Source organism: Heterocephalus glaber, unplaced genomic scaffold (assembly GCF_053883595.1).
Source record: "Heterocephalus glaber isolate CG9 unplaced genomic scaffold, H.glaber_assembly_v1.0 deba00001447, whole genome shotgun sequence".
NCBI lineage: Eukaryota > Metazoa > Chordata > Mammalia > Rodentia > Bathyergidae > Heterocephalus > Heterocephalus glaber.
Window position 1 is genome coordinate 11,759,807 of NW_028258299.1, and position 24,907 is coordinate 11,784,713.

General features: G+C 45.5%; 1 protein-coding gene across 18 annotated transcripts in view; it reads left to right on the forward strand.

Moving 5' to 3' along the window:
- Dab1 (DAB adaptor protein 1) overlaps positions 1 to 24,907 on the forward strand; it is a 1,105,478-nt gene that overhangs the window by 1,012,727 nt on the left and 67,844 nt on the right. For 17 of the 18 annotated variants that reach the window (XM_087214676.1, XM_087214681.1, XM_087214675.1 and 14 more), the window contains 4 exons: positions 20,378 to 20,509; positions 21,138 to 21,257; positions 21,717 to 21,755; positions 23,292 to 23,357. In XM_087214676.1, coding sequence (XP_087070802.1) covers positions 20,378 to 20,509; positions 21,138 to 21,257; positions 21,717 to 21,755; positions 23,292 to 23,357 — 357 coding nt within the window. The remainder of the gene's footprint in view (positions 1 to 20,377; positions 20,510 to 21,137; positions 21,258 to 21,716; positions 21,756 to 23,291; positions 23,358 to 24,907) is intronic. The other variant, XM_087214680.1, reaches the window with a different exon arrangement.

The following is a 24,907-nucleotide window of genomic DNA, read 5'->3' on the forward strand; positions in this document are numbered from 1 at the left end:
GGGGTGGGTGTTCGCTTAGCTGTCTGGAAGAAGCCTATGAGCTGGCACCTGTGAGCTAGGTTTGCTGGGCCCTGGTGGGCTCAGCACAGTGAGAGACTTGGCAGAATGAGGTTCTGTGCCCAGGGGGATGTGGGACAGAAACAGACAGGCTTCACTGTTTCGTCAGATGTTGCCAGGATACTCCATTTTCCTTTTCCTGAATTTAATTTATCTCCATGTTCCTCTGCGTGAAACAAGGAGTGTAAATATATCTCTCGTGGTGGAGGTATCTATTATTGGACTTGAATGTTTTTATTTTAGGCATTTAAGAAAGCACTGCTCTGAGAACAGCACAGAAAGATGAGCAGTGAGCTTGTAAGCAAAGAGGGTGAAGATGAGACATTGGTTACTTTGTGGATCGGGAAGAACCATGGTCCGGAGGGGTAAAGTCCGCTGTACACCTGTCTCCCATGCTCTTCTAGCTCAGCAGTCTCAGGCAAAGCCTCTCTGCTTCAGTTTCCTCATCACTCGACCATCATCGGGTCTAATAGAAACCTATCCTGCGGGCGGGCGCATGACGGGGCTCAGAGGAACAAAGCCAGAAAGTCCTGTGTCCGGTGACTGCAGCAAGGAAAGGTGCAGTCTGCAGTGTCAGCTGTCATCACCGTGGCTGCTCCCACACCTGTCTCCTCTCTGCTGTCCTCATCACTGCGGGCGTTTTCATGGGGAGCATTATTCCATCCTATGTGAGCAGGGAGTTTGCAGAGGGCTTCGATTTCACTTTCTTAACATATCAGTCTGGGTTCCTCGTCCCTGGTGTGTCTAGCCCAAATCTCATCGTGCCATTCCAGGCTCTCTTTTATTGGTTTGTGGTTCTGTTTTTTAGCAGAGTGGTTTTTCCCTTCTTGTTGAAGCTGATACTCGATACTCACCCCTTCACACTGCGGAGTTCCTGCCTCACACCGACCCCGACTTCCACATGCAAGCTGGCCCCCGCCCATCACAGCACGTGCTCCTTCCTGACAGTAACTTGCTGAGTCTGACTCTGTGCCCTCCCTCAGGGTGGGCACTTCACACATGTGACGCCATCACTCTTACCCTTCATTCAAAGGGGTCAAGACTCAGCAAAGTTAAATTTCCTGAAAAACCAGGACTCCCGGAAAGTGATGGAGGAACGTGGTGAAATCTGTGAGTCTTCCCAAGTCTGCAAGACAGACTGGACTTGGGACTGTTTCATCCATCTTTCTGATCCAGAGTAAAGGGTCCACAGCCTCCAGAGTAGGACTGGTGGACTGGGCACAGAGGGACGCATTTACATGCCACTTTCAGGAATCAGAGGCTCTTGCCCCACTTAGCGACTCCCTCCCGCTGTGTAGAGGTGGCACTGAATTTCCCTCTCACACCTGCTCCGGATGGAATCCTGTCCTATTCCCCATCTGCTAGAACATCCAGGATAATTACAGTCAGGGCGATGAGGGTATTCTCAGAGCCAACCAAGTCAACCAGCCTGAAGAAGAGGCTGAATTTCAGCAGGTGAGAAGTTAGAGATCAGTATTGAAAAGTTATAGCCAAAGTAAGCCTTTTCAAGGGAAGTCATCAAGAGGTCAAAGACAGGAAAGTCAAGGTGAGTCTCAGAACACAGATAATTCAGGGCAAAAGATTAAGGCAGGAGCTGTACTTTGTCAATGCTGGGGTGGTGGGGGCCTCCTTTCCTGTGGAGAGGAAGTAGGCTATGGCCAGATGCTTAACAGTGAGGAAGTCGTGGAAACCAGAGCCACAGAGCCCTGACTGCTGGGAATTCCCCTCCTGCAATCCTGGTGTGACCCGGGAAGAGAATTGGAAAGGAGCAGGAGGGAGGTCCTTTCAGATTGTGGTCACCCCCCCACACCGTTACTGGAAGCTTGTTACAAGCCTGGTAATGTGTTCTATATGCAAGATCATTTTCGGTCTTCACAGTCACTCTGAAGGGAAAGCATTTGTTATTCCCATTTTTCAGATGGTGAAACTAAAGCTCCTGGGCCTCACATTGCAGGTTAGATAAGGAGACACCACTGTACCACCGGCACAAGATGATTTGCAGAATGCAAATTGCAGGCCTCAGCACAGAACTGGATTCACTGGGCATTGGAATGATCGCCTTAGGCAGTGACATATGTGATTCCTCTGGGCTGAGAAGGCTCAGGGCTGACAGGAGACAGTCAGTGAACATGGGAACACCCCTGTGCACTCTGCAAGGCCCCAGATGCTTGACCTTGGGTACACTGCCATGGCACGGGGGAAGGGGACCACCTAAGCCCTGCCTGAACCTCTCGCTGAGCCCAAGCCCAAGTCCTTTCTGAGCTGTCTCAGAATCCAGAGCCTGCTGTGGCCTGGCCTGGCAGCACCCCACTCTGTGACAGCAGAGAGGCGATTCGGGCCCAGGGCTCCCCGGCTCTTTTCAATATCTTACTAGGCCCTTTACTTGCTATTCCTCCTCTTCTGAGAATGACATGCAGAAGGCCTGCTTTCATTCCCTGACGGCCACTTCTTATCAGGAATGAATTATGCTTTGCACCTGGGAAGGATTTTTAAATTATTTTTATTTTTGAGGATGGAAAACTAAATTGCGTAGTTGCCAAATGTTTCTCCCAAGACTTCCTGGCCCCACTGGAACTTGAACTCAGGAGAAGCGGAGCCATGGCTACTTCAACAGAGTTTACAGGGTCCAGTACGGTTCTTGGAACGTAGGAGATAAATGATTTTGGTGAGTGAACACATACACCTATATAATGGTGCTAAGTTCCCAGTCGGGCTCTGTGACCTTATAATGAACGGATGTCTTTGTCACTCTCCTTGTCACTAATACAGAATACCCAGTACCCACAGCTGAAAGGAGGAGAGGTTTATTTTGGCTCATACTTCAGTCCATAGTTGGCTGGCTCCACGGTAGGATGCCTGGCACAGGGGCATGGAAGAGGAAGGCTGCTTACCACATGGCAGACAGGAAGCAGAGAGAATCACAGGAGAAGCCAGGAAGGGAGATACACTCTTGCGGGTCATGCCCATGGTGACCACGTGTTTGGACCAGAACCCAACTTATAACAGCAAGTCACCTATGCCACCCCCTAGTCCGGTCATCTTTCTAAAGCTCCACCTTTGAGTGCATGAGGCTGTGCGGGAACATTTACATATAAACAACAATAGATGGTACCCCTATGTCATTATTTGGGCCTGCATGGAAAGACTGAGCCCAGGTCCTTTCTACATCTAATCTATACATCAAAGGGAGAAGAAATGCAAGCTGGAAGGAGTCTCAGTAACATAGTAGAATACAGCAGATGGGCCTGAGTTTGAATCTTAGCTCTCCTACTTTATAAGGGATGATGTTAGGCCAGCCACGGGCCATCTCAACTGAAGGAAGACTTTCCATGATGGGGGAAGATGTGAAGACTCTTCTAAAAGAAACAAAACACCAAAAAAAAAAAAAAATAAGCAGGACCCTAACATCTAATGTTTATAGGTGCTGGAAACTGTTTCATGCTTACTATTAAGTATTGTTAGCTCTTTAATTATCACAGCTCTATGATGCAATTAGTACCCTTGTCTCAGTTAACAGGAGAACACAGTGAGATACAGGGGGGATCCCTATTTATCCGAGGTCGTAGAGCTGGTAAGTGTCAAAGTCAGGATTTGAACCCAGGCATTGTGGTTCCAGGGTCTGTATTCTTAACCTCTGTGCTTGCTCCTTCTACCAAGAGCATGTAGAAAAAATGTGGACTTAGGAATCAGAAGTCCCTTCAGTATGATGGTTTCTAATCTGGTGCTTCCCAGATGCAACTTCTGGCAAATTGCTTAGCCTCTCTGAGCTTTATTTCTCTTCATTTTATCATGGAGACAATAAAATAAGATCATGAGAGAGATGAGAAATTAGAGCTTTAAAAGCTGTAAAGCACTTCACACCTATAACTCTGAAGTAAGTGGCTATTAACTGTGAGATGCCAAGGAGCCCTGCATGCTGCAGTGAGGTGCCACCCTTCCATACTGAGCCCCACAGAAGGAGGAAGGTTTTTTATTAAAGTCAGAAAGGTGGACAAGGGGTGAATGGATGGATTGTTTATCAGTCATTTAGAAGACATACTTCAGTTTGAGCAATTTAACCAAATGATGGACACAAGTCCCTGTGTTATGCTCTGGGATTTGGGAATGGGATGGTTGGGGATCCAACCCCAGGACTCCCACTTTCTAGCTGGTTGAACTTTGGCCTGCGACTTCACCTGTCTGAGCCTCTGCATCCTTCTTTGTCAAATGAACGGTGCAAATTTAAACTGATCCTGTAAGAAAACCTCAGGCATTCAGGAGGTGCTTCCAAGCCCCTGCCCCTCTTCCCCTCTCTTTCCTGTTGTATCCAAGTGATGGGAGACTGCTCGGTGCTTCCTTTGGGGAATTAATTTCCTAAAGAGGTAAGAGAGCATTCGGCATAAACACCCTGTGTTCCATCCTCATGTTTACCTGCTTGCAGGTGCACCCGGGAGAGAAACATCCCCTTCAGCAGGGGTCTTTGTTCTCCTGCAATTAGAGGCGCTGAGCTAATCCTTCTGCCTTCCAGATGCTCTGGGAGCCAGCAGTATTTTTAGCTCATCTCTTTTATATGCTCACTCCAAAGACATCTTATTATTCATTTCAAAACTTGACAACTTCTCTCACTCTGTCCCTCATTCCATCCTGATGCACAAAGGAAGAGCGAGTTGTAGCAGTCTCCAGCTAAGTTTTGCCCTGCTCAGTACAGCTGACGGTCACAAGGGTTTCTTCTGGCCCTGTGCCCTCATGGCGGCCCCACTCGGGGTGTGGAGTGTGTCCCAAGGACTCACCTGCCTCGTCTTACAGGATGTGTAGTTGCCCATCATGTGTAGGTGCTCTGGATGGTGCCACAACTGCCCCTGTAGACACACAGACTCAGTCACATTATAGTCTGGAACAAGCCTGAGAGGCGGAGATGTCATCCAGCAAAGGTGAACATTGCCAGCTTAAGGTCCTCACTCCACAAGCCTGGTGTTGCCTGTGCATGAGGGAATGATGTGCTAGGGAGGAGACTTGCTTTTCGTATGCAAAGACATTATTGCCTCATGGAATACAGCTTGAATAACTGAAATAATGACATAGTGTTTCTTAAGTGCTTCCTGTATTCTGGGCACCATACTACACGTCTCCTGTTTGTGTAGTTCTCATAGTAACTCTGCAAGGTGGAGACAGTTATTCCATTACAAGGGCAAGAAAGGAGAGTCATGGATGGGCTAAGTGGCTAGCAGCTAGCCCACGTATGCACAGCGTGAGCGGAGAGGCCAGGCTTTGACCCCTGGCTCCAGGCCCTGTGCTCTTAACCACTGCGCTTTACTCTCCCTGTCTGCCAGCCAATGACCTCAAAGGCTTCACTTATAGTAAATGAGACAATGCATAAGTTAGGCCCAGGGCCTTGGCCTTGAGCTATTGAAAGAGACTGTTACAGCCTGCAGAGTGTCAGAGAGAGACACAGCCAGACATTAGTTAAAGCAGTGAAACGGATTTTATTCAGTAACCATTGACAGAAGGGAAAGAGCTGCTCCCTCTCTAGATTTGTGCAGAGGTGACAACATTTTAAAAAGGAAATGAGGGAGCAGAGGGGATGTGGGGCTCCAGCAGAGTCTGGGGAGGGAGACCTGGTCCATGTGAAACCCACGCGGGTTTGCTAACTAGTGGGGGAGGCTACAACCCTCCCAAGGAGGCTGAGGGACAGCGCGGCCTAGAGGTCAGGCCTGAAAGCAGCCAGATTCTTATTCCAGTCCTGAGTTTTCTCATGCAGCCAGCTTGAGAGGGGTGAGCTGGGGATTTGGCCTTGATGCATGGAAACTGTGTCTGTTCCCAGGTGTACAGACCAAGCCTGGGGCCTCACAGAAGAGGACCCGGAGCAGCCTGATGGAGATCAGGAGGCGAGTCTGTCCTGGTGCTCACTGTTCCTGGCCGGTTGCAGTCTGGCAGCCGCCCTGCCAGCGGGCAAGTCCCTGGCCTCTTCCTGTGGACTCCGTGGAGGCTAAGCAGAGGTGTCTGGTCAAACGCCATCGGTGATGGCAATGGCAGGCTCCTGAGCACGAAGCAGGCTGAGAGGGGAGTGGAGGCAGCTAACCCAACAGGAGGCCCATCCCTGACCTTCAGAGGCGCACCCCGTCCTCCATAGGATCCTCAGCATGACCAGCCTGGGCGCCCACTGGTGGGCTGAGGCCTCTCTGTCCTTTAGACCACCCTGAGACGCCTTCTGGGAAGCGTGCAGAGAGGGTGCACAGGTGACCCCACACCGGTCAGCACTCAGCCTAGACCCCGCCTCGGTCTGCCCTGGCCTTAGCCTTTGCCCGCACACGCCTTGAAGCGGACCCCTCTCCTGGGCTCCCCTGGTAAGTTCTGTCTTGTGTGAGTCAGGGTAAATGCTCACTCTTCCCGGCAGCTGCCCCGAGGGGCTCCTCAGCCAGATCTCTACATCTCCGTCTCTCTGAGAAGCCACTGTACCCTGCTGCAGGTGGCCCCGCTTGACACTCTCCTCCAGACTGTGAGGTCCTGGAGGGCAGCGCTGCCCCTGTCATGTGTATTTCCCATTCCCTGTGCATCCATGGTAGCTTCTCCTCCACAGCAGGCCTGGGGTGACCGTTTTCCACAAGGACAATGACTGGAAGAGCCTGGCTGTTTAGCTGTGGCCCTCTGTGACCCTCCCAGGAAGTATCCTCTGTCAAGCACCTTCACTTACCGTGCAGGCTGCCCGTGGTGCACTAAGACGACATGTCACAAACGGGGACTCCAAGGCACAATGCAGATTGGTGACATCCCACAGCGTATGGTGGGGAAGAAAGCACAAGCCCAGGAGCAACCAGAGCAGTCCACACTGGCATACTCGCTCACTCTGAGGCACGGCCGCCTCCACTGCCACAGCTGCCACTTTTATTACCCGGCCCAGATGCAGCCTGGCCAGGGCCTCAGACCTCCTGTCCGGCAGGGAGAGCCAGGTTCATCTGCACCTATCTGTCCACCCTGACGCCTCACTGGGCAGGCCCTTGGCACACCACACTGGCAAGAGACCTCGGAAGTGACTCACACACCGATGTCACCTGGCTGTGGGGCTGTCAGCATCCTGTCCCCTCCGGAGGAAGAGGACTCCGTGTGCACCTGCTGGAGGTACAGCTGCGCATAGATTTTCAGCAGGGTCCACTGGAAAAGAACTATGTCCACCACCCCAGCTTTCTGACCTTCAAAATCCCCTGCCCCTTCCAACCCTGTCACCTTCAAAGGCTGCCATACTCTGCCTCACAGTTCATGGTCATTATAATAACTCCAGACTGATTGCAGTTATCTACATAACATGCTGCTTTACAGCTCCAAGACTCTTCTGGTATCTCTCTGGGTGGAACATTTTGAGCCCAACCACACTGATTTTTGCCCAGTCAGTTCCTACTAATCTTCTCATTTCAGGCCTCTGTTACTACCCTGTTCTTACTTTCATTGGAGCATGAACACATTGCTCATATATTCACTCAACAAACCATTTACTGAGACCCCACCCCAATTGTCCAAAACTGTGCTAGATACAGTGGTGAGCCAAAAACTGACCCACGACCACTTTCCTGGTATCTTCAGTCCAATGGATATTGACCAGGTAGTCAGGAAAATGAAAGAAGAATTATAGATGTGCACAAGGCACTGTGAGCTGCTCAGGGTCAAGATTCTTGCTTGCCAGCTGTACCTTTTCAGCTGTCCTCAGCACCCAGCACTCTGTCTGGCAGGTAGTCCCTGCATCGGGCCAGATGCCATGCTGCTTGAAGGGACTGTCAGGCATCTCGGAGAGGAGCATGAAACTTACGGTGTTTGATCCAAAGGCACTGAGCACCGTTTCCTCCTCCTGTCTGAGGTACAGCTGTCTCTGAGTCTGGTGCAGATGTGTAAGTTTGTGCCAGGAAGAGGGAACGAGAGGGTGGCTAGCTGGGCAGAGCCTGATGGCCGCAGCCCTCGGGAGAAGACCCCCTGTCCTAAAAAGGACACAAGGCCTGGCATCACACTGGGCTCCATCCCCAGCTCTGAACTTCCCCACTGATTGAAAATTGATGGGGCCAGTTGTTTAATCCCCAGGTTTCTCATTTCTAAAAGGAAAGTGCTAGGAGTGAGTATAAGAATTTATGAATCAGGGTCGGTTCTGCCCCTAAGACCCTAAGATGGGTTGAAGGCGATGGCCACTTGGTGATGATGACGATGCCTGTGCATTTTCAAAGAAGGGGGCAATTCTCTGCTAATTTCTTTTACTGACAGTTCATTTTCCAAAGCAACAGCCCAACAAATCATGGGGCCAATTAGTGTAAGAGAAACAATTGATCCTCGTACTCCGAGAGCGTGGTCCACCGCCTCAGTGGTTTAGGGGTGTATTTGGGAAAGGCTGTTCAGCACTAAGTGGGAAATAATCAAATAGATGCGGCTATAAATTGCACAGTGCGGCTCTGCACTCCAAGCTTCTGATGTGAGTAGCAAGCCTGGCAGTAACAGGAAAACTATTACTGGGTTTGATCTCCTGCATGCAAAAGCAGAGCAAAGCTTGAGGGGACCAGACCTGCCCCCTCGTCTTACAGATGGGAGGATTGGAGCTCACTGAGGGAGCAGAGATAGGACAGGATACCTAAGCCTTAGCTCAGTGTCTGTTTCCTTTACCCCTTATCGCACTGCCAAATCATCCTGGCAGAATTCTTTAATGAGGGACCCAAAGATAAAATTCAGAAGACTGGAATGGTTCAGGGCTGCTGCATCGAAGTTCCACTAACTGGGCAGCTGAAACAACAGAACTGCTTTGTCCATGTCTGTGTCACATGTCCAGAGTCTTGAAGTCCCAGACCCAGGTGTCTGTAAGCTTGGCTCCTTCTGAGATGGGAGAGAGATATCTTCCACGACTCTCCCCAGCCTCCAGTGGTTTGTTGGCCATCTTTGCCATTCTTGCAATTGTGGATACATCACCATACTCTCTTCCCCAATATTTGCATGGCCTTCTCTCTGTTGATGTGTCTCTGTCCAAATTTCCCCCCTTCACAAGGGCACCAGCCACACTGGATCCGGAGCCCACCCTACTCCAGTGTGACCGCATAACTCTATATTCACAATGGCTCTGTATCCACAATGGCTCTGTTTCCAAGTAAGATCTCATTCTGGAATACTGGGCTTCAAGACTTAAGCCTATGAATTTGGGGGGTAAGGTAAATCTCAATATGTACAGGTGACAGACAATTTAGATAAGAGAATCCTTGAGCTGGTGGACAGCTGTCATTTTAGTAAGCAGGGATCTAAGAAGTTTACCAGCATGATCTTATTTCATTCTCACCCTGAGTCAATGAAGTTACAGATGAGGGTATTGACTTTCAGAGAAATTGATTACAAAAGTATCACATAATGCATTGGATTCCGGACGCTGACTTGTGTCTACCCTAAGTCCTATTTTTCCTTAATACTCTAGCCTCTCAATAACGAGGGTCTTAAAAGTCATTATGAGCTATCATCAGCACCTGCTCAGCACCTCATTTTATAAAGGAAGTCAGAAGGCTTGGAGTCCCAGCCTTCTCCTCCAATCCAACATTCTTTCAGCTGGCTGCCCAGCAGTCAATTCATTTTTTTTTTTTTGTAAGTTTCTGTCTGCCATGCAAGACTTCACTGTGACCAAGGCAGAGGTTAATTTCAAACTGGTTGCAATACAAAAAGTAATTTTCCATTAAATATAATGACCTCGTTTCTGCAGTGACTTGTGGCAAAACATGCTGTTTCATTTCCATTCAGCCATACTCATTTACATACTTGCTACAGTAATTTTACAACATGAGCTAAAATGTTAAAATCATTGGTTACATTGCTAAACACCTACAATGGTTATTAGGACTTTTCATGCAGAAAGAAACAGAAATAAAAGTAAGAATTTTAGGAGAATGAAAATATGGACCGTTAAAGTGCATTCAAAACTGTTTTCCAGTGCAAGGAGACTTCCCAGATGCAGTGATGCTGAACCTTTTAGAGCTTCCAGTGATACAAACAGCCCACTGTGGCACGTGTGCCATAGGTTCGCCACCACTGACCTAGCATCTACAGCCAGCTGCACATGGCAGAAATCCAAGGTCTACCTTATCCACTGAGTGGTCTGGGACAAGTTACCAGACCCTCTGTGTCTGATTTTACTGGACAATAAAAGTAGCAGAGATAACAAGTAATGTTGGGTGAATGACATAGATGAGGATTATTTATGTAAAGAACCTAACACAATGCCTAGCATGAGTAAGAAGTCTAACTACCATAGTAAGGACCTTTTTAAAAATGTAATGAAAATAAAATCTGGATCCTTAGGCATATTCAGAGAATCTTTGAAGTTTGGGACACCCCCCCCACCCCATATATCCCAGAAGTATAAATTGTTTCCATATTTATTTAACCAGAACTTTTAAAAACTGTTGTTGTAAATGGAAGGTATAGTACTGGCTCATGATTGTTTATGTTGTCATGGAAGCACAAGAAGAAATGAAGGAAGCCGAGCAACTCCAACTCTGCCCACTTCCAAGCATAGCGTAGTAAGTCCCCGACTTACGATCCAGTCTTGTGCTAGGAGAACGTCCATAAGTTGGATTCCTTCATACTGTACCTGACAAAGTGAGTCTTACAGAACACAACTGTGCAAGTTCACAACTCGAATGTTCGTAAGTCGGGAACTTACTCCACCTTCCTGAAGAACCCGTATGTTTTGAAACAGTGATTGCCTGCAGCGGATGTGAGACAGGGCTTTGTCCCTGTCCTCTGAGAGAAGGACAAAGAATTCAGGTAGAGAAAGCAGCTTGCTAAGATTTTTTTTCCAACTTATCATAAAAATGTTCAAACAAACAAACAAATCCGAAGGATAATTTAAAACTTAACCTTTGGCTATGTTTGCTTTCTGAATCTCTCTGCATAGGCTGAACAGTGATGGCGAACCTCCTAGAGCTCTCAGTGATGCAGCAGCACACTGTGGCATGCATGCTATAGGTTCACCACCACTGGAACCGCCCAGTGCTACCACTGGGTTAGGAGATCAATAAATAGATAGATGGCTGAGTAATAAATAGCGTTAGATGTGCTCGAAGCTCCTGGGCTTTCATTGCCTCTAGGTGCTTTCAGTGAATGGCAATAGGAGTATATTTTTTTAAATCATGAGTTTATATTGATATTTTCAATTCAAATTTAACATTATAGCATTAGTTCTTAACCTTTAACAATGTTTGTGTCTTGTTTTTCCTTCACTGAAAGTTCTGCCTTTTAATAACAGTATACTATGTTTTAGCGATTTCAAAAATTATAGTTCTCATATTAATCACTGCTGACAATGAACCAGGTGTACAGTTGATGTCAGTGAGATGCGGAAAGCCCCAGGGAACCTGGTCACTTATTTCTGAGCCTGTTTCCTCCTGTGACGGGTGGTGAGCGTGGCATTGTCCTTTGGTTGCACATGATGGAAAACTCATCCAACAAAGTCGTAAGCAGCAGGAGGGATTCACTGATCCATGCAAGGGTTAAGTCTCCAGGAATGCTAGGTTCCAGGCCGTTCGATGCCCTCCTAAAATATGAGATGCTTCTTCTTTGTCTGGATTTCCCAGTGATTCTTTTTCACCACTCTTTGACCACTTCCAGACCAGTTCCAAGGAGGGCCTGAGTGGAGGCCTTGAAGACAATCGAACATAGTCAATATATAATGTAGTCATTAGATTGGGATCTTAAACTCAAACGTTAAGAGCGTTTTGTCAACCAGATATTCTGTGAGCCAGAGTAACTAGTCTCCTCACCTCCCCTTGAGGAAGGAGGGGATCATCTCTATTTTATGCATAAAGAAACCAGGCTCCATGAGATAAAGTGCCTTGCCTGTGGCCACAGAGTCATGGAAGGATCCAGTCTACCATCACACTACAGGGCTCTGGAAATGGGGACAGGCCTGCACAGTATGCACACTATTTTGAGTGTTTAGCAATAAGAAGGAATACACACACACATGCACACGCACACATGCACACACACACACACTCCCACCCTTCGCTTGTGTGGAGGTCAGGACAGGTCCTACCCAGCTAAGGACCTCCAGAGCCCGGTGTGTTGGAGGGAGGAGTAAGAGCTGAGTGGCAGAGGACAGCCCGTTTGGCCTGTACCAACTGTGATGATGCTTGGTTGATCCCCAGGGTTAGGATCTAATGCTACAGCCAATTTCTCTGCTCAAGATGCCTTTTTACTTCTGAGCAGAAATCTGCTTCAGTGTCACTTGGTGATTGCTAACTGATTAAGCGCACCTGGCCCCACTTCGCCTATTAGACAAATTGAAGCCCAAATCACCGCTCTGGTTTTCCAGATCTGTGTGTTTAGGATGTACATTTAAAGAGATGCTCAGAAGCTGTCGTTTAGAGCTGTCTTGTTATGAAACTTAAAAAGAAATGAAAGAACTGTGGAGATCTGAAAAGGACAAGTGTACAAAGGTACTGAATGCCACCAAGTCATTTTAATTGCTGAAGGGAGGCCTGCGGGGGTCAGGGACAGACTGGAACCCAGGATCCTGCTGGCAGATTCATTCAAATTACTCACTTAAAAATATGTCCTGACAGATTCAAGGCCACAGGAAGTAGAAAGATAGTTGCTTGGAGCTGGGGACAGAGGGAAGTGAGGAGTTATTATTTAATGGTACAGAGTATCTGCCTGGAAGGTGAAAAAACTTCTGGCGATGGATGGCAGCGATGGCTGCAGAAACTGTGAATATGCTAATGGCACAGAATTTTATACTTACGTGATTAAAATGCTAAACTGTGTGTTACCTGTACTCTGCAATAATAAAAGAATGTTTGTACTGAATCCTGTGTATCAGTCACTACACTCGATGCTCAAGTAAAAAGTTGAGGAAAAGAATGTGGTTGCAGCCTGCCTGGAACTGCTGGTGAAGGAAGGTGCTGAGCATCACGTCGACATCCAGGCGTGCACAGTGGCAGACCCAGGAGTCCCCACCCCAATTCGGAAGTCTGGGAGGCTGATGACTTGGGGCTGGCACGGGAATTGGGCTCTGTGGGAAGGCAGGAAAGCATCCACATGGAGACATCTGTACTGAGGCCTGAGGAGGAAGGAGTTGAGTCTTCAATGCAGGAGGAACAGAGTGCACAGACACTGAGGTGGGAGCACAGCACATTTGAAGGGCAGAAAAGCAGCCAAGGAGGAATCAAGCAAGGAGAGCTGTGGCAAGAGCTCTGGGGAAAGGGGCCGGATCTCACAGGCCGGGCTGTGCAGGTCTGTGAGGAGCAATGGGAAGACTTTGATATGGGCCAGGTACAGAAAGCCTTGAAGGGATGTACAGATTTTCCCTTACCCCTTCACCCTGGTGTGACTGGCAGAGCAGAAGCCAGGACAAGGGACTGAGGGGCCCTGAGACCGCTACACTGATCCAGGCAGAAAATGACAGCTGCACCACCTGATTCCTGGTGGTGGAGATGGAGAGGAATGGATGGTATGAAAGGCGTTTCGGAGACAAAGATGCTAAGATTTAGTTATGTGGAAAGAGAATGCAGGAGGCGAATGGACTTCATACAGGACCGATGATGTTGTATGCATTAAATCCAAATAAGGAAGAAAAACACCTTATGTCTTTCTTTAATATGTAAAGTATTTATTGTAAATTAGTATAAATTACTATAAATAGTAAAAAATAGTATAAATAGCCAAAAGTCAGATTTTAAAAATCACAGGTAATTCTAGCACTCAAAAGAGAACCCTTGCTAAGATTGTACTGATGGACTTCCACACTTCTTATACACATAGAGATGGGCATACTTTTTTTTCCAAAAACAGGATCATATTAAGCATACTGTTTCATAATACACTTTTTTTCATTCAATAGCATGCTATAAATTTATTTCCATACCAAAAATAAATCTACTTCTAGAGGTGATTTTTCCATACTGTGTACTATTTCACTGTAGAGCTAAATCATTATCTTCATCTCTTCAGCCAATGCTCAATAGCTTTAAGGTTTCTAATTTTCCACTGCTGTAACAGCCCCGCAGGGAATATCTTGTAGTCAAATCTTTGTCCACATGTGACATAGTTTCTGGATAATTAAATCCCTGGGAGAGGAATCTTAAGGTCAGTTTGTGCATGTCTTTAAGGCTTTGAAACATGGAAAAGTCGCACCAAATCACGGTTCCTTGAGGCCATACTCTTAAGTGAAATAAATAGGACACACATGAGTAAATACCAAATAGTTTCTCTGGTGTGAGAAACTAAAAGTGTAAATGAGGACCAAAATGTATAATAGATAATGTGCAATAGGAAGAAAATGTTCAAAGGGGAAAGGGAACTAGGGAGGGGTGCCGGAGAAAGGAAAGAGGGGAAAGAAAAACAATGAGAAAGAAGGAAAAAATGGAAACAAAGTTTATGTCAAGAGGGAGGAGTGGAAGGGTTGAAGGGAGGCCAGGGGAATGGGGAAAAAGTTAGAAACCAAGATATAACATGGATAGGTACAAATTTCCAATGATCAGTGCAATGATAATGTATGCCTAAAATGTACCAATAAACTTAATGAGTTTAAAAAACAAATCACACTTCCACTGATGACAGAAATGCCCATCCCAGCGGACATGTACCCATCCCTCTCCACGTGCCTTGCACTGGTCCGCATATTGTACGTATGTGACTGACTTGTTCACCTTGCCACACCATCATGAGAGAGACGTCCCTGTGTCACATGTAGCAGACCAGGAGGCCAGGGAAATACAGGATGTTTCCCCACATGAGTCAACACTGTGTGCTACCTTTTTTTCTTCCCTTCAATCTAATAGGGAAAATGGCATCTTATTTCTCTCTGCTATGTTTGATGAGAATCAGTCTAGTATTTCCAACATTTTAGAGTCCATATCATTCTTTATATTGCACAAAAGCAGGAAATGAGTCTGAGAAGGTCAAGGTGATATTCTGCCCAAAGCTTCACCTCTGGCAAGTGGTAGATCTCAGGTTGGGATGGCATTCTCCTTGGCTCTAGACTCTTTATCTTACCCTTTATCATGCTGCCTCTTTAGCTGGAGACGAGGTTATTGTGAAATTTGCTCTCACCCCTGTGTAAAACCTTCTAGACGACTTCAGGACACCATAGAGGGACCAAATCCCTCTGACTTGCTCCTTTTAGCATTTGATGCTGGGGTCCCTGGGGGCCAGTGCAGAAGTGAGCCCCTAGCCTCTCTGGCACTGCAATGTAGCAAATGGTTCCAAAATTATGCTAGGAAAGAGAAAGGCCTTCATAATGAGCCTGGGCCTCCCTTGGTCTTGTGAGGGCTTAACTACTGTAATTGCTTAGAGTGTGAAGGAGTGTATTTTTCATTTATCTATTTTTATCATGTGTCTGTTTATCTGCTTTTTTTTGTTGTTGTGTTTTGTTAACTTAGTGGTGTCCTGGTGTGTTTTATTCCTGTGAATAGTATTGCCTGGGGAAAGCACGCACTCTCTTACATACACACACAATAATCATAGGAAGGCTAAACAGGGTAGAATTTATTCTTTAAAAATAGCTAATGGTAAAGTCTGCAGCGGATGACTTTCTAATCCATACTGTATTTAATTGGCTGTATTGAACCATACTACAAATTAAGTCTTCTCTGTAATTTATTCTGTCAGACAGAACCCTCCAAACAATTTGATACTTCATTTAAACATTGGTAAATGGTTCATGGAAAGGCAAAGAGAAAAGATTTAATGATGATCAGATAAGAAACCCTCTGTTCACAGAATGAGTCCTGTGTGTAATGCCGTGGATTAGCCCAGTTCATTCATTCAATGCCTTTGTGGGCACGGTAACGTGATGTGGTCCTTCCTTCTTGTCTCTCTCCTTAGCTACTATCAGAATTCCCTTTGTCCCTCCCTCCCTCCCACCCTCCCTTCTCTCCTTCCATAATCATCACAAGTCCTTATTATTCAGAATGAACAATATTAGGAGTTAGGTATGATTGAGGAGAACCAGGCATGGATCTTTCTCTAAAAGCTCTAATGTTCCCACAGCTGAGAATGTGCAGAGAGAATGCTCCCCATGATGTTCTGTGTGCAGGACCTAGATGCCTATGAGGGCTCTGTTTTTTCTACCTACAATGTCATTTCCCCCTTACATTTTTTTCAGCCATTTATTGTTCAAGACTCAGTTCAAAATCACCTCCTTCGTCAAATCTTCCCTGGTGTCCTTTCTCTGTTCCTGCTCCCAGCTGAGCAACAATACTGTGTGTGGAAAGCTTGCCGTTTATATTGGGGTTATTTTGGATGTCAATTTCTTTGCCTGTCTGTCTTATAAAAGTGTGAGCCTCTTGAGGAAGGAACCATGTTTTAATTATCTGGGTGGATGTAGCACGTAGCATGAGACCTAGAACATAATAGATAGTCAATAAATACACATGGTGTGATTAACTAGATGAATAATAAATATGAAATGAAATCAAGAAGAGCAAAGCATTCCTGATGGAAGGCAAACACAATTTAATATGACTGAGGGATGGGAATTGTTCCTAAGGAAACTGGGGGAGACAGGGAAGGCTTCTTGTATGAGCAGATGTTGGTGCTGGGCTTTGAGACATAGATATGAAATACTTCCAGGTATACAGTGGTTATGTATAATGAAGCCCAGGGCAGGAAGGCGTTGTCTGCAGAGAAAACCAGGATGTTCTAGAAGGCTGTATTTTTTAAGACCAAATACCTGCTTAGATTTGGGGTAGTACTTTAATATCTAGACTAAGTTCCTCCAAGGCAGTATCGGTCTTCAACAGGCAGTGTGGAAGAGCATGACAAGAGTCTGCCTTTCTGCTACCCATTTCCTCCTGTCCCACACAGCCTTCAGAACAGCTGGCCTTGCCCAGGGCTCCCCCAGGATGCTCCTGGGATGAAGGGGACCTTGCCTCCTGTGACCAATGACCTCATCTCATATTTTTGGCCTTGTCCACTCACCTGAAACCACTCAAACCAAAAGGTCCATACAGCCTGGCCTAAAGTGAGTCTAGGGAGCTAAGGAACACTTCCAGATCATGCTACCTTGACCTTTCCCTTTGAGATTCCTGCAACTGACCTGTACCCCAAGCCTTCTGATTAATGAATGACCCACTGTGACCTCAGATGCTTGAGATGACTCCACAGAACCTCGGCTCTACCTCTTGTCTGGTTCTGCCCTGCTCTTCTCTTCTTCTCTTCTCTCCTCTCCCCTCCCCTCCCCTCCCCTCCTCTCCTCTCCTCTCTTCTCTTCTTTTCTCTTTGTTGTCGGATGAGGGAGCCAGGAGTCAAAGGGAAGCAGACATTAATTCTACTAAGTCTGTTCCTTTTTCGGTGCTTCATCATCCTGAGTAGGAAGGATAAAGTTTGGACTTGGTACAGGTCCATCCAGTACAATCTCTGGCCCTGGGCTCCTTCATGAATAAACTCAGAGTTGAACTATGTAATGCTCAAGGCTCTATCCATCTCCAGCTGTCTTTGACTGTGCTGATACAATCTACCTGAAGACATGGGGCAATTTTGAGGCTCAGTGAGCAAGTGTTTGCATAGTGCTTCGGGTTGCTAAAATGTATGTGATAATACAACTGAGCGATTAGCAGCATTCTAATTTATTTGTATTTCCAAGTATCTCTATTACATCTGCATGGCTAAGGTGGGGGAAAGCAAAGACATATTCCCTCACTGACTGTTAGTTTCCAAATGAATGAAACACTTTCTGAGCAACCTTTTGAACATGTCATAAAATTAACTATGGGAAAAGATAATGTTACAGGTACCTTTAAGCCCTTCATGCATGCACACACAGCCATGCTTTCAAAGGCAATATTAGGTATCGTCAGGCATTAAAAATGTTTTAGTTTTAAAACATTTAATGACGATTCCCAGATAAAACATCTCCATCTGCTGTCTTGCATGGTAGGTGATATTTTGTGATTGCACAATCATATTCAAATCTAATTCCACCAGGAAGACTTCTAATCGCAGTTTAATTTTAGAGCAATATTCCAGTTGGCAATCAATAAGGCACTATCGTCAAACTTGGATTTAGTAGGAGACGTGGGTAACACTCTCCACCTTACACAAGGAGAGAGGGAAAAAAAAGTCTTTGTCTTCCACTTTCCCTGCTGCATACCATTCTAGCTCACAAAAGCTTAGAAATCGATGGCCCCATGTTGTGTGAATATATCTCTCATCAATTTGACATCATTAGCACCATGAAAAAGCTACCACTCTTGGAGCAGTTTTCCTCTGCGAGCTAAATAAGTCCTCTTGACAAAGCAAAAATAAACAGACCCTAATTACTCACAAATACTTCCTCTTTCACCAACTTTATTTGTAACAAAAGCCATCAGAATTATAGTTATCTTCCTCTACTTGAGGGGTTGGTTTGCTTGGCAGTGACACCAGTGTCCTGCATGAGGGCCAGGGGACAGGGTGCAGTGGAGGAGTGGGCTGTAAGGGCAGGCAGAGAGGTGCATTGTGAGTCCCTGGAGGTTAAAGCGAGGATGCAGTAGTGAATAATGGACCCGTGCAGAAGCCTGGTAAGATGCACTGGGCTGAGGCAGACATTCCAGAAAGTTCATGGTCTAGAACCCAGAGGTCATAGTGCAAGAGGCTGGCTTTGAGGAGGGAGGTCCCAGTGGCTTAAGGATACGGGGAGATGCAACCAGACCCCAGAGAGTTTCCGCTCTGGTGGTTCCCATGTTCTCATGACTAACTTCGCTGTGTGATATTTCTCCCTCCCTCTTTGGACCCAGTATAAGGGCAGATTTTGTCTCTCTGAAAAAAATCATTCATTTCTGTATTGGAATAGGAAATTCATAACTAATTGCTAAAGCATGAGCTAAGGGATATAATAGTAAGTACATATAATACCAAATAAACTTGTTTTCAATAATATACATTTCTGTTTTGTGACGTTTTGAAATTTGATTGGATCCTCTTTCTATTACTTTTAGTGACCCCTATAGATCCTGGATAGGGTTTTTTTTCCCCAAATTTTGTTTGTTTGTTTTGTTTAGTTTTTAAGATTAGTTCTGAGGAATGAACCCAGGAACTTCTCACTGAGCTACAACTTTTATTTTGAGACAGGATCTTGCTCAGTTGCCCAGACTGGCCTCAAATTTGGAATCCTCCTGCCTCAGCCACTCAGAGTCCTGAGATTACTGGAGTGAGCCTTTGGTACACACCTCTCATTTGCTAGAGGGGTGAAATGAGATCCAAAGAGACACAGTGGGTATTTTGTGTTCACAGGGTAGATGGAATTCAAGCCTCTTTATACTCAATGTAATGAAAGGGCTCTGAACATACCAAAAGCATGTATCTACATCTATAAGCCTTTACAGAGCTCAGTGTGATAAAGATTGCTATCAGTAGGTTTAATATGGAGGAAAAACCATAAATATCACCCCCCAATAACATGGTGAATGCTGTATTGTTGAAGCTCAGACAATAAAGTCATAAAGCTCAGTTTCAAAAGATTTTCAAATCACTGATCATCAGTCCCAGGTTACTTTAACAACTGCGGGCTGGACGTAGTACAAGGTGCTGGGACAGCAGAGATGGGAAAAACAGAACCTGGAGTGGAAGACAGGCAAGGGCTCAGGCTTGCCAATCAGAGGGAGAAGATCTGTAAAAGCAGAAACTCAGGGCACTACACGAGGAAGCTATCAGGATGTTCAGATCATGTAACGTTTCTACAGAAACACAAAGGGGTTAGGAATTGTCCTCCATTGAGAGAAAGTGTTCCACACAGGTGGTGCTACTTCTGGGAGCCATTGAAAGAAAAAGAGAATTGGGGCAGGCAGATAGAAGTCCAGATAGTGCAGACAGAGACCAACCTATGACAAGCCTTAGAGATACGCATAACCCCACATTCACCCTAAATGCTGACTTTGGACAAAATAGAGGATAGTGTTTGCTCTTCAACATAGTCTGTCTCTCGCCAGCTTCTGGGAAAGTGCCATAACCATGTAGAGCTCATACCATCAGTGCTGGTGGCGCCCCCTGGCGTTGTTCAGGGGCACATCCTCCACCACAGCATGCTGGGCACATGGGTTGGGCTGGGCTGTGTTATGAAGACGGCCCAAGCAGACCCACACTCCCTGCCTTCCTCTGTCTAGTCCGGCAAGAGGAACAAAAACCCATCCACAGATGCTCACTCTGCGTATGAGCAGTCCTGGTGTCGCAGCATTAAAACCGTGGAGGGAAACCTCCTTTTCTCAAGGGCAGGTACAGCTCTTTTTATCTCCATCTGGACCAGACAGCTTTTCCCAAGCCCCATGGGCTTGTTCGCACGTAGCGGAAACACATCTCCTATTGATCAACAGCGCTAAGGGAAAGTTGTGAAATGTGCTCTTCCTTTTGTCTCTGGTAGGCCCTTCAGCATCATCATGCCGTACATGAGATTTCCTACATTGCAAAGGACATCACAGATCACCGGGCCTTTGGATACGTTTGTGGGAAAGAAGGGAATCACAGATTTGTGGCCATCAAAACAGCCCAAGCTGTGAGTATGCCACTCGTCCTGAAAAGCACCACCCCGACTCTGGGGGCAGCACTGTCACTGTGGGTCTTCAGAGGCCCACCCGGAAGTGTGCCCAAGAGTCACCAGAGGGGCTCAGCTTTTGCCTCGAGAAGATAAATGGTCTTGGAGCAAGCAAATGTGTTTGGATCTCATAGTTGGTTTTTTTGTTTTTGTTTTGTTTTTTTCATAATGGGTATTTCCTAATGACTAATTATTTTCCTTTCTGATTAAGCTAGATAGAGGCCCATATACAGTGTTTTCTTGTGTTCATAGCCTCATTTAAAAAGAAAATAAGAGAAAACAAGTAACTGTTTTCCATAAAGCCTGCCCTAATTTTATTTTATTTGAAATCGCTAATAAATAAAAGCAATGCCTTTTATGCTTATGATTATTATGAATTTGCAAATATAATTAGTTGAAGAAATGAACTTTAGCCTAGATGCAATTTGCTAAACCAATATAAATAAGGTAGAATTAATTAAGAATGGAATGCTTTCAGTTTAATAGAAAAAGGAAGGGCTTCAGGTTGTAGCCACAAAAACAAAAATTGGTGGCTGCTACTCAGCATCGTTCATTCCCTTATTATTGTGCTTTACATCTTTCACTCCAGGCTGAACCTGTTATTCTGGACTTGAGAGATCTCTTTCAACTCATCTATGAATTGAAGCAAAGAGAAGAATTGGAGAAAAAGGCACAAAAGGATAAGCAGTGTGAACAAGCTGTGTACCAGGTATACTTGTGAATTTATCCCGGTACAGAGAAGATCAGGGCTTAAAATAAACAGATGTGAAAACTGCTGGTCAGGCCTTCTTCTCCCACTGCCACGCAGGAATAAACTAAGATGAAAAGTTCCTGTGTAAATTACAGGGACCCAAAGCAAGCCATCAGAAATGATCCTTTATTCTGTAAAATTCAGGATGTGCCAGAGAAAGTAAAACCTTTAACCCAGAGGAAGATTTCAGGGGAGGGAAACTAAAGACACACAATTGCTTTTGCTATTGTTAACAACGAGGTGGGGTGGGGAGGCAGCTACCGGGCTTTTACTTTTTCTGTGTTTTCTACATTAATGACCCATCAGCCTCTCCTACCCAGAACTGGTTTCTCTACTGTCCTATAATTTCTGAACACAGTCTCACGTCTCTTCTTTTGTGTCCTCTGCTTTTCACCGACCCTTCCCTCACTGTGAAAGACAATTTTGGAAGAAGATGTTGAAGATCCTGTATACCAGGTAATTTCTGAAATAAGTCAGGATTTCAGGTGCAGCTGTGCCTAGGCCATGGCCATTTTGTAAGACACTTGAGGAATGGACTGGCAGCAGAACCTGGAAAGGGACCGGGATCATTTCTGGGGCTGAGAGCTATCAGCCTCTCCAGAAGCGAATTTCCATAAACACTAGCAGAAGTGTGGCCTGCAGCAGGAACACAGGCTTGGGAGTCCTACTTCTCCCTTCTTGCCCTGCTTCAGCCCCCTCCACAATCTGTAAACCTTTGATCCCAGAGCTGAATGTTTGAAGAGTCTCTTGAATATTCTGAGTTCATTAGAAAGGTGATGAGTAAGGAGGTGGCTTCTTGAAGTTAAAAACTAGAGACAGGGACTGACATTTTGGTGACATTTGAGCACAAATCTAAAGAATGGTTTGTGAGCTTTAGCGTGGCTATAAGGGAGAGTACCTGTGACCTCCGATATGGCAACCTGACCCTCTGATTGTCCAGCTCATGTCACAGGGGCTGGCGTGAGAACAGAGAGATCCGGGGGACACCTCTGCCGGGAGCTGTCTGCACTCTTGGCAGCCTGCAGCCCACAGTGGGTAGAGATGACCTCTCTCAGGCTCAAGTCCAAGCTCTGTTCCAACAGAGATGCAGGAGAAGGGAGGAAGCACCGTTTCCCTCCTGTGCTTATTCTTACAGGAAAAAAAGGCCAAAGTAAAAAATACAAAACCTAACTGACTTTTTTTAACATAAAAACTAGAACTTAGGTGGTGTTGCATATTTGTGTGCTACATATGCACTGGATAGGAATGCATATTTTCACACAAAGAGCTGGTACCGCTAAAATGAAAGTAAAATAATATAGATAGCTTGAAATGGAAGAATTCTAACCTACGTATAGTGAGCAAAGGTGAAAAAGATGTACTCAGTGACTGGCCTTGCTTTTCAGTGCTGAGGGGTGAAGAGCTGTTCACAACATAAGCCTCAGCTCCTGCCTCGATGGCTTGCAGAGAGCGCCGAATAGCGGCCTTTATAGAATGACCCTTTAGCGTCTATAACATGAATGTTGTCAAACTGACGGGCAGTATTTTAACTGAGAATGTACAATGTGATGTTTATGGGATGGGAGAAGTGGGGGCTTCTGCGCTCCTTAGAGTTGAACTAGATCTTGGGCTCTAGTGAGCAAATGGGGATAACTTAAACGTAATACAAAATTTGTAAAGTTAGAGCACCAGGAATTTCCATGAGGTCGCAGTGCCAGCATCAGCAGCCATTCCTGAGACAAAATGTTATTGAATCAAGAGGTCTTATATCCAGAAATTTGTGCAGGGCAAGCATTGCCATAGGGGGTGGACCAGCAGGCCTCTGCTGTTATCCTAGCAGCAGGAATGTGCATGGCCCATTTTATTGCATGAATCTGGATGAATCTTCAAGGTGTTTTCTCTTGTGCCTGTTTCGTGAATGCTCACTTTGATTTATATCCTGAATTCCAAATGCTTTTTCTCCTCTTTTCTTTTTCACTTTTGACCTTTTTTCTCTGGCTGCTCCTGTAATAGTACATTGTGTTTGAGGCTGGACACGAGCCAATCCATGATCCCGAAACGGAAGAAAACATTTACCAGGTATAAGATTGCTTGCTTCCTACCATCTCACTACCTCCAATAAACACATAAAGCTCTGACAGGCCCTCAGAGCAACAGGGTCTCGTGGTCATTCCAGGCCTGTTAAAATACCTTTGAACGCACTGGCGTCTAGTTCCCCAGCAACTTACCAGTAGTTCCCACACCTTGTTGAAATGTTTAATGGCCCATTGGGTATGGTGTTTTAATTTTGAACGGATGGTAGCTATTTTAGGTAAAAACCAAAGTCAAACATTCCACTCTAATAAAATAGCACGTTGGAGAGTTGTTTTTCATAGTGTAAAGTCCTTTAATTCTCATCATTCTTTAAAAAGCCAAGTCCATGACTGAAAATAAGGGGTGAATTCAAAAGTGCTATTTGAAAACCATGTTAGGAGTATTAATGGGATACAAGAAGGTACATCTAAAGGTTTTCTCCCTCCTAAAAGAAAGGTAAATTAATATTCTTAAATATTTAGTATGTGAAGAATACTGAACAGACTTTTTAGCTCATTTAATTCTCAAAAACATGTTATAAAGTATTTAAGTCCCATTTTTATGGAGGAAACTGAGGCTCAGAGGTGAGCTGCTTGCTCAGGGATATATTACTTCTTAGAGCCGAGACTCAAATCAAGGCGTGCGGAGGCGAAGCTCGGTCTGCTCCCACCTTTTCATTGGAGCACTTGAGTAATTGTAGCTCAGCATAGCAGCACATCAAATAAATATGATGGCCTGCAATCTCTCACTAATTAGAATTTTAGTCCTAATTTAAAATATGAATACTACGGAAGAAGGACAAAAATTAATGTATTTAATCAGTGATTTCAATTTCCTTAATTTACTTGGTTGTGTGGTCTTTTATCCTGCCTTGGGCATGTATTACTTGCATAATATAAGTAAAACATATTTTCAGTGTCTTTCAAATGCATAGACTCCTAAATGACCAAATATAATGTTATTTCTACCAGCACTTCAGTTTCAACCAGCCTTGTGGAATAATAATTCATCCCTCTCGCTTGGATTTTATTCAAATGTGAGGTTGCACTTTGAGGTTTTGTTCATAGTCATCATTTGCAACTTTCTCTCTTTAAAAATCAAAGTTGCAGTGTTGCCCAGTGTCAGATTTGAAAGCTCTGTGTACCCTTGCAGTGCCTGAGAGGGGGCCAAAGGAGCCATTAATCCATCATCCTAGGAAGAGAAGGAAGATTTGCAATACCAGAGTGTTCTGAAAATGGTCTCAGCTGTGGTTAGCAAGGCTGCCCCAGGGCCTTGGTGAGGACCCCAGGGGAGATGAGAGAGTCCTGGAGTGCAGCAAAGGGCTGGCTTAAGCTGGGGGGGAAACTGAGTTATGGTTTTGACTCTGTCATCGACTACCTGTGCCTGTGGCCAGGGCAAGACCTTTGCTCTCTCTGAGGCTCAGTTTCCCCCACGATAAAGTAGGAGAGCAATTTCTGTCTGACTCACTTGTCTATGTAAGGATGAAACAAGTTCATGTGTAGAATGTGAATAAGCGGCTTTGTCACAGGTCACACAATGAAGAGGGTGGCTGTGTG